Below are 13401 nucleotides of genomic sequence, written 5' to 3'. Positions count from 1 at the left end.
ATTAAATAAGTACAGAGACTGAGCCACCCGCTCATGCCTATCTAGAGGTTGCCCCTCTAGGTCATGGATGAGACACAAGGATGGGGTGGAGTGGGGAAGCTCACACACCCTCTGCTTGTGCTGTACTGGTTTTGTGGGTAAGGAGAGGAATTCATTTTCCAGGGCTCTGATTCAGGCACCCTTCGTAAACACTATATTCCTGCACATACATTTAAACATGAAAGGAGTCAGAAATGGAGAGACTTGCAGGATTAGCTCTCTGTCAAAAAAAAAAAAGGAGGGTCAGTCTAATTTCCAGGGAAATCATCAACCAGCGTAGTTATAACGGGGTTGCATTTAACAGAATGTGTACAAGCAACCTGTAGAAGCGGCATCACTTTGAGAAACATTACTTTCGCTATGCTATGTTGTCAGTCATCACTTTAATTATCTCACAAGATGTCTTAGGGGGAACACAAACTATGCCAGCTACTGTCAGCAAGCTAACACTGATTTCTAATTAGGTGTACAATAGCAACTATCATGTAAGCAAAGATCTGACAAACCTCAAAAAATAAAAAATTAAAAAAACCTGTGCAATATGAAGAAAAGCAAACGAGACTTTTGTTAGCACTGAAAGTGTTTTCCACTTTCAGAGAGGTAAAATATACCAGGCCCCTGATTTACCCTTACCCAGCATATGAGATCTTCTTCTGAGTTGATGTATTTTGCCACGTCTTTACAATAAACAGCAGTGTCCTAACAAAATACTGTGAGATAAATCCTGTAGTAGCTCAGGCAAAGTTTAGATGGAACCAAAATATAAGCTTACATGAAGGGCAAACAGGAAAAACATTGCACGTGCTTCCCTGTGTGAAGGCATGGAGACATCTCCCCTTCCTGCAGCCTAAGCAGGCAAGGCTGGAACAGGAACCACAGTGTGCGGCTTGTGGCAAGCAATGACAGATCTGCCAAGTAAAGACACAGGGAACAAATGCTGCAAGCAGCATGAAGCCCCCCTTTCCTGTTCACCTCAGTGGCAGCCAGAGAACCTTTTTGCCTGTCAGATGTTATTACACCAAGTCTTTAATAAAACAGTAGAAAGATGTGTACCTGTCAGGTATTCTTCATTACCTGACTGATTTAATACCTAGCTGCCATACCTGCCTGCAGCATGACTGAAATGCAAGTCAGCCTGCAAAAGCAAAGCATTTGCTACCTTCAGGAAGGAGCTGCCATTTGGTCTTTGTTGCAGTACAGCCCTCATATATTTTGGTTTTCAAAGCCCTTTCTGTAAAATGGAAACTCCAGAAAGGAAAAGTGGTGAATTCTTAAAAGGGTCCTTGCCTGTGATATAACTTGTGCCTAGTCCCAGGGGTGGGTATTTTCATTTGTTTTTATTTGCACCTGTAGTGGCAAGGTTTTGGTAGCAGGGGGCCATAGGGGTGGCTTCTGTGAGAAGGATCTAGAAGCTGCCCCATGTTTGGTAAGGGCCCCACTGCTGACCAGAGCTGAGCCAATAAGTGATGTTGTTTTGCGCCTCTGTGAGAGCATATTTAAGACAGGGAAAAAAAGCACTGCGCCACACAGCGGCTGGGAGAGTGAGAGGTGTGAGAAACAGCCTTGCAGGCACCAAGGTCAGTGAAGAAGGAGGGGGAGAGGTGCGCCAGGCGCCGGAGCAGAAGTCCCCTGCGGCCTGTGGTGAGGACCATGGTGAAGCAGGCTGTCCCCCTGCAGCCCATGGAGTACCACGGTGGAGCAGGGTTCCACGCTGCAGCCCGTGGAGGAGACCACGGTGGAGCAGGTGGACCTGCACCGACAGAGGCTGCGGCCTGTGGAAGACCCCTGCCAGAGCAGATTCCAGGCCGGACCTGTAGCCCGTGGAGAGGAGCCCACGCAGGAGCAGGTGACCTGGCAGGAGCTGCTGCCCGTGAGGGATCCAGGTTGGAGCAGTTTGCTCCTGAGGGATGGACCCTGTGGTACGGACCCATATCTGGAGCAGTTCTTGAAGAGCTGCTGCCTGTGGGCAGCCCACGCCGGATCAGTTCAGCAAGGACTGCATCCCGTGGGAGGGACCCCACAGCACAGGGGACGAGAGTGACCGAGAAGGAGTGGCGGAGAAGAAGAGCTATAGACTGACCATAACTCCCATTCCCCCATTCCCCTGCGCCGCTCGGGGGGAGGAGGTGGAAGAGGGTGGTTGGAGGGGAAGGTGCTTTTGGTTTCTTTCCTTTGTTTCTCACTTCTCTAGCTTGATAGTAATAAGCAATAAATCTTACTATATCCCTATGATGAGTCTGTTTTGCCCATCACGATAATTACTGTGCGATCTCCCTGTCCTTATCTCAACCCTTAAGCCCTTTTCATTGTATTTTCTCCCCGTTCCTCTTTGAGGAGAGGGAGTGAGAGAGCGGTTGTGGTGGAGCTCGGCCACCCACCCAAGTAAAACCACCACAGCACCTGAAACAGAAAGGGAAGGTCGAGGCTTGGAAATAAGCACAAAGTGATGAGAAGTAGGAGCTCATAGTGGCAGGGATACCACTCAGCACAGCACCTGACCCTGGATGTCTACACACTCCTGCCATGCCAACACATGCTAGATGTGAAGAGCACCCTGATATAAGTACTTGACCTAAACTGAACAAATTTCCTAATTGCAGTAAGACAACACTTGAGGGTGTGGTTACCACAGAAAATCACACCCATGGACAGATTAGGAGCACCCGGCTGCACCTTATGCCTCCTTCTGCCCCTGGGGCATGATTATCTCATCAGGTACCACCTGCCAAGTCTTGTTGCTGAGCAGCAGGCATTGGCACACTATGGAGCTGGGCTAGGGAGAGGAGAAAAGAAGAGCACACAGGGGCAGCAGGCACAAGTGCTCGTCCCAACACATTCCTTAAAATCAAGTATTTACACTGAGATGATGCATTGGTTCTGCTCAGAAGCACAGCTGTGTTTTGGGTTTACAAAGGAGCAAGGTGTTGTTTCTAAAGTCTGCCCTGCACCCCTCACATCCTTAGCATGGGTTGTATTGTGTTACTGGTTAATGGACAGCCCTGAACTTGCTGCTCTCCAGCCACACAGTGTGGCCTACATGAGACCAAAAGAGATGGGTAAGCTCCCTGCTAGGCGGTTTCAAAATGGTTTGCCCTTTTCTCCTAGAAGAGGACAAAGCCAAAGAGAGACACAGGCTTTATGATTTCCAACATGTTCTGACCATGAAACAGTGTGTCGACTTGAAAGGATGACCAGGTGAGGTTGTGCTCTGCATATTGTCTCTGCATGCATGTCTTTCTCATCCCTCCTGTTCTCTTTCATCCCCAGTTCAAGGTGTAAAGACTAACCCCTATAGCAATTAGTGGATCATGGCCTAGCAACAGAAGACAGACCAAACCTCTGTCTCTGCCAGGCCTATTGAGCTCCTCTGGAACAACAAAGATCGTAAAACTCAAGACAAAGCTCTGAGCCCAGAGGTAAGTTACTCTCGGTCGAAAGGATCTGTCTGGGGAACAAACCTTCAGAGATTAGACTAATCCAGAGTGTGATGACCTTTGGGTCATAGTGCAAGAGCTTCCTCTTTGATATATCTTTTACAACATAACCAGAGTGACATTAACAACAATAACCTGACCCCATCCCAGCCCTCAGAAGCACCTACCCTGGGCAGAGCTCCCCAGGGACAGAAAAGGGAGAAGAACAAAAGACTCCAGGAAGTCTACGAGGGATGTGCCAATCTAATTGTTGTGGGCGGTGCTCAGATACTGTGAGGAGAGTTGCCAATAAAGGAAAACAACCAAAAACCGTAAAGCTAAATTATGTACCCCTTAAGGTCATGGGAGTGAAGAAAAAGGAATTTACTGTGAATCAGATGAAGCCATATGTATTTGCACCCTCACCCTTAGCCCTTTTGATAACATCAAAGTCCGCTGTATATGAAACTACCCCAACTGATTTAGCTGTAGCCCACACCAGTAGGGAATCGATGTAAGTCCCATTTTCTGCTCCTTGCTCACTGGGCTTTACAGACATGCTGTTCTCCATCCAGCAAAATCCTCCTGTCCTTTAAGGCTCAGCACAACAGGTCTGATTCAGAAATGTTACTTACTCTTCATTCCCGTTGAATTTCTCACCCTGAGTCATCAGACTACAGTACAACTTTAATGTGGAAAGTTTTGTGGGTACGTTTTGTTTTAACTTCAGAAAAGAAAAGGTACAACCAGAGGGGAAAAAAAAAAGTGTCTCATGGTTGAGAGGACTCTTTTAACCAAGGAGTCACATGGCTCCCAGGCCAGCAGCCAAAGGAGTCATGAGAGATGCTGCCATTCCCCGAGAGCTCCCTTAACCATGTCCTGCCTGCTGCCCAGGCTGCCACCGGCCACCGCCTCATGCCCAGCAGCTCTCCCTGGCCAAGCCTTGCTTGGCTGCGCCCAAGGGGGTCTGGCCAGCCTGCCAGGATGGGGAGAGACAGTCAGAAGTGATGCTCATGACCCAGGGAAGTGGCCACACTGGACATGGTGGTGAAGCAGGTGAGTGCGATGCCATCTTTCTGAGGAGACAGAGTCACGCTGACTCTCCTCTTTGCTGTCAGAGAAGAGTCACTGAAAGTAATGACGTGGCACTTACACTGCATTTTCCATTTCCAAAGTGCTGTGGCAGCTTTTGGTTTCCTCCCCTCCCTCTAAGCCATGCCAGCACTGCCATTGCCCTGTTAAAGCTGTGAGAAACTGAGGCAGACAGAAGTCAGGCCATTCAGCATCTGATGTTTTCCTCCAGTCTCAGACCTCCTCTGTCATCACCACAGAGCAAAACCCACCGCAGAAAAGCCTCATCTTTAGAGGGGCTACCCCGCTGCCCTGGCCATGGTCCAGGTCAATTAGAGATGCACTTGGGCTTTTGCAGATGCTTTCCTGCATTGCTGTGGGGGATGTTAGGACCAGTGCTGGCCCCACATGTGCTCACAGCTCTGCCGTGTGCTGCCTGGCAGCTGCTGTGTTCTGCCCCAGCCATGAGTGAAATGATCCTTGCCCAGTTCACTTGAGTACTGGGAGGATTAATTCACTTACAACCCTTGTATGAAAGCAACTATTATTAAATAGTAGTCACATTCTATAATTACGTCTCACTTCAGCCAGATTAGGAGGGTGGATATGATACACAGGCCCAGAACTGCCACGCTTAAACAGTTTTAAATTAAATACACCTTAAATTGTTTTCCAGACCCTACTTGCAGGCAGACAGTGGTTTATATCTTTATGAGTTATTCTTACTTCCAGATTTGAAAGCTGGGCTTCCCCAGAGTGCCTTGCACACAACAAGAAAATGCCGCAGTGTTTTGAAGTGCTTCTCCCCTCAAAAAATAAATAACGTTTTGTTTTTATGTCAGCTCTTACTGTCACCAGAGGCCATAATGATTCTTTCAATAGTCCATAAAACTGATTTTGGGTTTTGTCTGACATGGAGGAATAGCCTCCTATTAATATTGCTTTTGCTGTATGTTCTTGGGAAGTATGGCCACATTCCCTTCAAATTTCAAAACACCGCATGCCTGTGCCAAGGCTGCAGGAGAAGGGATGCTGGAAGAACAAGACTTGTGCTGACTTTGGGCTTGGTTCTCCTCTCACTTGCACCACTCTGTCAGCTTCAGCACAGCTGCTCCTGCTTTGTTAAGTTACTGGCTGCAGATGCAACCCCAGGGGAGGGAAGCCGTAGGCCTTCATGCTGAAAAGACAAGATATAGGAGCTTCCCAAAGTGCTGCACAGACCTCTGGTGGTGGCCATCCAGAAGAAAACACTTTTGTTGTGCATCCCAGGTATGTTCTGGAGGAAGAGGCAAATCATCAGCGTTATATTCGCGCTTTGTACCGAAACCACAAATCTGCCAGTAAAGTCCACCCAGCATCAGGGTGGCTCTACCACAGATAAGCAATCTGGGACACAGTACAGTGACCAGTGGACTTGCTGCCACTTCACAGGGGAAAATTCTTCTGCCACATGTTAAACATCTGAGGCTAGCTTTTGCCCACAGTTGCACACTTGCTATACCACTGGATGTCCTTTTCCCTAATTAGTTAGGAACTCAGGATGAAATCTGACCTTGGACAAAGAGCTGGAACACAGACTATGTCACCATGATGATTACGTGGGATTTTTGCATAAAAGTGAATTTTATCATTAGTGGGTTTCTGCCACAAGGGAAATCTGATCCACAGGCCTAGGATGAGAAGAAAACAGAAGTACAAAAATGTAGCTACAATATGGGTACAAATTGTATCCACTTTTAAAATTATTTCCAGAAAAAGATACAACAGCTCTCTAATTTAGCCTGCCATCAGATTTTCTAAAGAAGGTGTGATTGGCCATAAAATATTTAACAGGTGATAATTATCTTGCTGTCAAATCCTAGTAGAAGAAGGATTTTTTTTTTTTATGAAAGTGATGGCTTTGGCCATAGCTATCTTAACTTTGCAGAAACTGTCTATACTCTGCTAGTACTGAACAAGATAGCTAGCTGGCAGCTTCCTCAGACTGTCAAGAAAACTGCCTTTAGAGGAGAAACAAAACCTAAGAGAAATGTGGAAAAAAAAACAATTCAGTGCTTTGCATAAAGGTTTGTCCTAACAGCATTCAGGCAGTAACAGAAGAGAGAAGTCACAGAAATACATTGCATGTAGATAGAGAACTCTACTAAGAAAATCCTTTGTGTCTCTTTAGCTAAAATTTTGTCACATTTGTACCAGCTGAAGTATTTGCAAAGCTTCTTATGCATGTATTTTAGCAAGAACAAATATATAGGAGCTATCTTGAAGCAGCTACCAAGTCCTATGCATTTTTTCACAAAGGAGGGAAAATGTGTCCTTTTACCTTTGGGGCAGGACTGAAGGGAAAGTAAAAGAGATGGAGAAGGTGCTAATAATCCTTAAAGGACTGAAAGATATTCTTGAGGAACCTTCTTTCCCTGGCTTTTCTTCCAGAGCATGCCTGACCTCCTGATCTTTCTTAGCTTCCCAAGTAATTCTGGGCTTGTAAATCCACAACTTTCAGTGATAAACTTGTTCGGCTCTTTGCCTGCGTACACAGAAAAATTCCAGAAGTCATGGATATTTTGCTTTCATGCATTGATATTTTGGTCATGGTTCTCATGGCCAGAGGCCTGGCTGGTTCCCACACAACTCTTCCATGTAGGGTGCTACTGCCATATGATAAAAGTTATATGCCTCAACTGGGACAGGCTGGGGCAATGCCGTACAGGAGGGCAATGAAGCATCAAGGAGAAAGGAACAAAGATAATGAGAAGAGTCAAGCATATGACCTAGAGCTGCAAATAGCCAGCTGTCAGGTAGCAAGCAGGTAGAGGTGTTTTGCCAATGTGTATGAAAAACACTGGTGAGAATCCGCTGTGGATTAAACAATGTGCAAAGGTTAGGGGCTGAAAAAATCACCCTTGCAACATTAAGCAGTTCTGTAATGTGTCGTGTCAGCACACCTGCAGAACACCTTTGATCTAGAGCTGGTCCCAGCTTCCTGCTGTTTGTAGTGACCTGGGAGGACAACAGCATTAAGGTGTGTTTTGAGGAATCCCTCTGACAGTATTTCAGCCCAAATTACATAGCTGCATGCACTAAGAAAACACTTGGCACCATTCTACCTTTACCATGCCATATTGCCAGGTCCACATGGTGTATTTTTTCCATTGCATAAAATGTGTTTGTCAGTCTAGCAGTATAATTGCAGCTTTCTTTGTCTAGCTCTTTAACACCTCCTTTGAAAGATTGTCTTCTGAGGGATTAGCCTTGTTCTTTAATATGCTATCATATCTTCTTTAAACCTGACCTGCTCATCTGCATATTTAATGATGCTTTATATCCAATGGTAGTATTGTGTTAGTAATGCAACACATGTAATAATTGCAGGCTGTCATCCTACAAATTCTAGATGCTACCACCTTTCCTTATAATTACTTGTCATGAGTTTTTAAAATTTAAAGTGTGCTAGAAATATAATCCCCAGAACCTGCTTGCCACAAACTATTGAGAATGGGGGCTACATCCATCTGCATTTAAATTCAGGGGTATCCAGTGTTTGGCCTAGACCAAACAGGGAGAAGGGTGGCATGTTTACCAGAGCCCTATGATTTTAGACAGGGAATTTTAGTTTGGGTGTCTTGGAGAAATGGTAGACTTGATCTTCTAAAGCTACTAGGAAGTCATATCACAGTCACTTTCCTGTCTTTGTGTGGCAGCTTCAACAGATGGAAATAGCCTCTATCAGACAGGTAAGCCAAGCTTACATTGATTACGGCAGCACAGCATTCAAATCTTCTTTATTTTTCTTGTTTCTCCTAAGCAAAAGAAAAGGTGGTTTAGGTGATCCTAAAAAATAGTCAATATAATTTGGGGGTTCACCTGTTCTGTATCTGTGGAGACAAAATAAAGTTGAAGTCCTATTCCAAATCCTCTTATAAATGAGTATTATGAAGTTCTATGGAACAGGAGTATCTAAAGATCCCAAAAGAGCTCTCTTTGCACACTGGATGCTGCACAAATAGAGGCTGAGAGAGCAAGTTTGCCCCCAAAGCATACACAGCCTCAGCAAAAAGATGAACAAGACACGAGAGCAGGGAAACAGCAGATTTACACCACAGTCCAGTGACTGAGCCAGAGACAATCCTATTCCAATAACAAGTTTTATCACAGAGGTTGACATAGCTCTGATCTAACTGGGATGGGAAGAGTGGGCTCCTCTTGAAGAGGCTGCAACACAGAGTGGGCTTGCTCTTCTCTGTTTGTGTAGCTCTCTCCTACACTTCCCAGATTAGGAGAAAAGCTTCAGGGACCATCTCCAGCAATCCTAATCTTTAGGGATTAGGCATGAGTACTTTCCTGTAAGCATATGAAAAATACATGCTCCTTCTAACCCACTTCCCACAAACATGGAGAAGCCCTGTTGTAAAGGAAGTGGAATTATAAGGACTTGACAGCATCAGCAGAACAGACGCAAAATGTGCAGAGGCATTTTTCTCCTACATTTCATAATCTGCCAGTAATACCTACTGGCTAATAAAAATTATTTGCTATACTGTGGTGTCAGAATGCTTAGCTGTTCTGAAGGTTTATGCTGCTATTACCTTGTACACACACATTTTCTTACAAGTTATTCCCAATCACTTTTTAGCAAATAACTGAATTAACTCTATGTACCAGCAGATAATCCCCAAAATAAGCTTCTTAAGAACACTCTCATGTTGCTAGTGAATGCACCCAACCCTGAAGAAGATGAACAGTGAAGGCGGTACACAAATGGAAAGCCAGAACAGCCCCGTCTTTTTCAGAAGCTAACTATGTGTATGCGTACAGACACATGCGCACTTAAACACGCACTGCGAGAAACGGTGCCAAACAGTGTTATATCTAATCCTGTTTTTAGACATTTATACTAATTACATCGATATTATTAAATGTCAGCTGTATACTTTAAATATGTAATTGGATTACCAACATACGTCCAGTACATTAACATCTATCAGTCATCCTACTACCAGCCATTCTACCTGAAGTCTGTTTTCTTTTTCGAAAAGTCAGACACTAATTGCTTCTGGTTGTAAAAATGTTTACAGTGTCTCAGAGGGCCAGAGGTTAGTAGGTGAGCGCGCCGGAAAAGATTGCTTTAGCAGATAGCATACTCATAGTACAGAAATCGACTTTATAAAGGAGTTTGTTCTTTAAATCTGGGTGTCTTCTCCCGGCTATTGCGCGCTTAGCACCGAGGCCTCGGGTGCCTTTTTGCTTGCGCGCTTTTCAGAATTGCACTTGACCGGGATGGGCTGTGTGTTATAGCCGTGCTGGCAGAACACGCGAGCCGTGCCGACCCGTGCCGTGCCGTGCCGTGCCGTGCCATGCCATGCCCGGCTCGCAGGCAGCGGGACAGACGCGGCACAGACGCACCGCTCTCCCTCTGCTCGTCCGCTGCAAATTGCCCTCGTGAGCTTCGCCTTTATCCCCTGAGTACCAACAGCTCGGAAGACGATTTGTTGCTCGCACGGCCAAGAGATGATAGAGATCTCGGGCACAATTAACATGATCATTGACAGTGCATGGGAGCTTAGTAAATAGCAGCTTGGGAAGCATCCTCCCCTCCAGAGAGCGAGGGTAGCAGAACCAGACACCAGAAGATAATGCTCGAACAGGCTCTACTATGCTTTAATCTTCAAAAGCTACCATTAGTAAGCCTGAGGAGTATATTTACCCACAAAATAAACACCACAAGTTCTCTAGGCTACTATCCATTAAGCACTGAAATAACTCCTCTTTCTTTTCACTTCCAAGCGGGAGCGAGGCGAAGCATCGCAGCGTGCCCAGCTCGCTCCGGGCTGCTGGGGGGGCAGCAGCGGAGCCGGGCGAAGAGGGGTCTAGGGGAGGAAGGTCGAGGGGAGAGGGGATAGAGGGAGAGGGGATGGGGATGGGGCGACCCGGAGGAAGGGGGGCCGGGGTAACGGGGCCCCGGGGAGGCGGCCGGCTGCGTCCCCGCGGGGTGATGGATGGCCGGAGGGACGTGCGCGCTGGTTTCGGGCTGCGCTTTGTTGGCTTTCACCTCCTGATCCCTTTCCCTTCTGCTCTGCTGGACTGCAATAGCCCCGGCGGCTCCGGCTCCGCGGGTCCAGCTCCCGGTGACCTGCCGCCGGCGGGATGAACCGAGGCAGCATTATTTCCCCGCAACAAGTTCGCATTGTCGCAGGGCAGCGCTCAAAAGATCCCCGACCGGTTCGCTCTAAATAAAGCAGGCATTGCTCCCCTTGTATTTCCCCTCAGCAGTCGCCTTAGTATTATTATTATACTTCTATAGCTTTTGCTTTCGGACCTTATAATTATATCACACAGCAAGGGAAACCACTAGCATCCCAGCATCTGGTGTGCGGTTTAAAACTTTTGTTTCAAGATTTGAACTATTTATAGAAGGCAAACTTTGTAGGATAGTAATTTCCTACGGTTTTGAGAAAAATATGGCTACGTTTATATTAAATGGTTATATTTATTTATTTGTCACGACTTCTTCCTCCTGTTTGAAAAAGAAGATGGCATTGCAATTTTTTCACGGACTGTTGGGTCACCTACCAGCAGACGCATCCCTCCTGGGAAGAGAAGCGGGCAGCCCAGGCTGTTTGGTCTAATCAATAGCATCCCACCGAATTAAACCTAACGTGGCTCCGTAAATCAAGCGCCTTTAAAAATCGGTAGACAAGGCATGTGCATTTCATTAAGAATTAAGAATGCAGGAATAGGCGTTTAGTTTCTTTTTACGTCTGTGTTTATTCCTACTTTTCTTGCCTATCAGTGGGCTATATTTTTCCATAGCCCACGAAAAAAAAAAAATACGCACACAGAAGAACACACGCACACGTGCTTGTTTATGTGCATGTGCATTGCTCACTTGTGTGCACAGAAAGAAAAATAGTCAGATGGATGGATGAATGGATGGATGGATGAATAGGATAGATAGGTGGATGGATGGATAGATGGATGGATGGATGGATGGATGGATGGATGGATGGATGGATAGATGGATGGATGGATAGGTAGTGAGATAGGTAGTGAGATAGGTAGTGAGATAGGTAGATAGGTAGATAGATAGATAGATAGATAGATAGATAGAAAACCACATGCACCTCAGGGGTAGGAGCTCCAATTTTGCACCCGCCGTGGAACAGAGGTCTGTGCTAGCCGCGGGGGTGGGATAGAAGAGAAATCCGCCCGGCACCTGCAGCCGAGGGGAATGTGAGGAGGTGACACCGAAGCAGCCTCTTCCCAGCGCAGGCGGGAGCCAAGGCGACTCCCCGGGCACAGCCGGCGACCTGCCCGCCTCAGAGGTAGCCCCGGGCCCCCCCGAGCCCGGCGCCCCGCACGGAGGGGCGCGCCGGGTCCCGGGGGGATGCTCAAGGGAGGGAGCGGGTCCGGGCGCTACACCAGCTCCTCCAGCCCCCGGCGCCCTCCTGTCCCCGCTGCTGCCCCAAAACTTGGGCGCGCCTCGCCTGATGGCAGGGGCTCTCGGCAGCACCTCCAGCAGCCCCTCGGGGCTCTGGAGCGCAGCCCCGGCCGGGCTTCCGGGCACGGCGGCGGGTCGGTGCGGGGACCCCTGGCCCGCTGCCCCGGCACCCCCGGCCGGCGCCCCGGACCTGCCCGTGACCCGCAGCAGCGCGGCGGCCGCCGCTCCCCGCAGCCCGCACGGGGCAGCCTGGCCGCTACTTCTCCCCCGCAACGTTAGTTGCAGATATAGATATTAAAAAAGCGAGCCCGAAACTCCTTGCAGTCCCACCCACCGACTCTCATTTCCCCCACCCCTACCTCCACCCCCTTCCTCACAAGGAAAAGGTCCTGGAGCCAGCTCTAACTGCGGGACTGCAGATCCCTCCTGGGCAAAAGCACCCGCCTAGCGTGCGCCTCCGCGCAGCGCGGCCGCGGCTCCCCCCGGGCTGCGGGCTGGGTCTCCCCTGGCGAGCATGGAGCCGTGGCCGTCTCTTCTCCGGCAGGAGGAGGAGTCGGGCTCGAAGGCCCCGGGGAGACGCCGCTCGGCTCCTCTCCGCTCCGCTCCGCTCCGCTCCCCGTGCCCGCCACCCTCCCGGTGCCACCGCCCCGCGGAGGGGCGCGCAGGGTCCCGGCCCCGCCGGGGCAGCCCCGGGAGTTACCTGGCGGTGCACCTTCCCCGGTCGGGGCCCGACCGCCAGCAGCTCCGCCGCCACCACCACCACCACCATCATCATCATCAATCATCATCACCATCATCATCCTCACCACCACGCTCTGCGCGGAGCTGCCGCCGCCCGGGCTGGCTGGCTTGTCCCGGCTCCCTCTGCTTGCATTGCCCCTAGGCAGCTAGCGGGTGCATTTCAAACGGTATTTGGAAAAAATAACAATCAAAAAAAAATCTGGATCACTTACAGGTAACTCCCACTGGTAAGGATGAGGAAAATCTGAGGGTAATACACTGAGAGTAACACACTGCGAGATGAAAAAAGTATCATGGCTGAATCCCGTTTACACTCTTGGAGTTCGCTTCCTTGGTTATTCCTTTCTGGCCCCCCCTGGTCGTAACTCCCCACCCTTTTTGGTGTCAGCTGTGGCTTGAATCTGAGTTGGAATCCAGTCCCTTGGGCTTGGGGGGCTTTGTCTGTTTTTTTTTTGTTTGTTTGTATTGTTGTGTCTAGTATTCCCCTGGTGCTAATGCTGCTCCCTGTGCAGAGTATGTGCTGCTGCTGCTGCTCTCGCTGCTGCTGCTGCCTCTGGGCTCCTGCCTGTCATGTCTCAGTGGTTGGAAGTTGTTACAGTGGGTTCTCGTGTTGGAATGAGGATGGTTTAAGGGATTTGGATGGCAGAAAGTGCCTCTCTCTCTCTCTCTCTCCCTGTTCCTGCAACTCTCCTGAGACTCGGG

The 13401-nt window shown here is 48.5% G+C and overlaps 1 protein-coding gene across 2 annotated transcripts in view; it reads right to left on the bottom strand.

The window, feature by feature from the left end:
* Window positions 1–13043, bottom strand: part of WNT7B (Wnt family member 7B) — a 90525-nt gene extending 77482 nt beyond the window's left edge. Inside the window, exon 1 of one of the 2 annotated variants that reach the window (XM_035551026.2) lies at window positions 12912–13043. In XM_035551026.2, coding sequence (XP_035406919.1) covers window positions 12912–12994 — 83 coding nt within the window. In that variant the 5' untranslated portion in view covers window positions 12995–13043. Of the gene's footprint in view, window positions 1–12335; window positions 12746–12911 lie in introns of those variants that run through there. The other variant, XM_035551025.2, reaches the window with a different exon arrangement.
* Window positions 13044–13401: the final 358 nt, after the last annotated feature.

The sequence above is a fragment of the Cygnus atratus genome, chromosome 1 (assembly GCF_013377495.2).
Source record: "Cygnus atratus isolate AKBS03 ecotype Queensland, Australia chromosome 1, CAtr_DNAZoo_HiC_assembly, whole genome shotgun sequence".
NCBI lineage: Eukaryota > Metazoa > Chordata > Aves > Anseriformes > Anatidae > Cygnus > Cygnus atratus.
The sequence above is the reverse complement of the archived record's forward strand: the minus strand, read 5'-3'. Positions and strand labels throughout refer to the sequence as shown.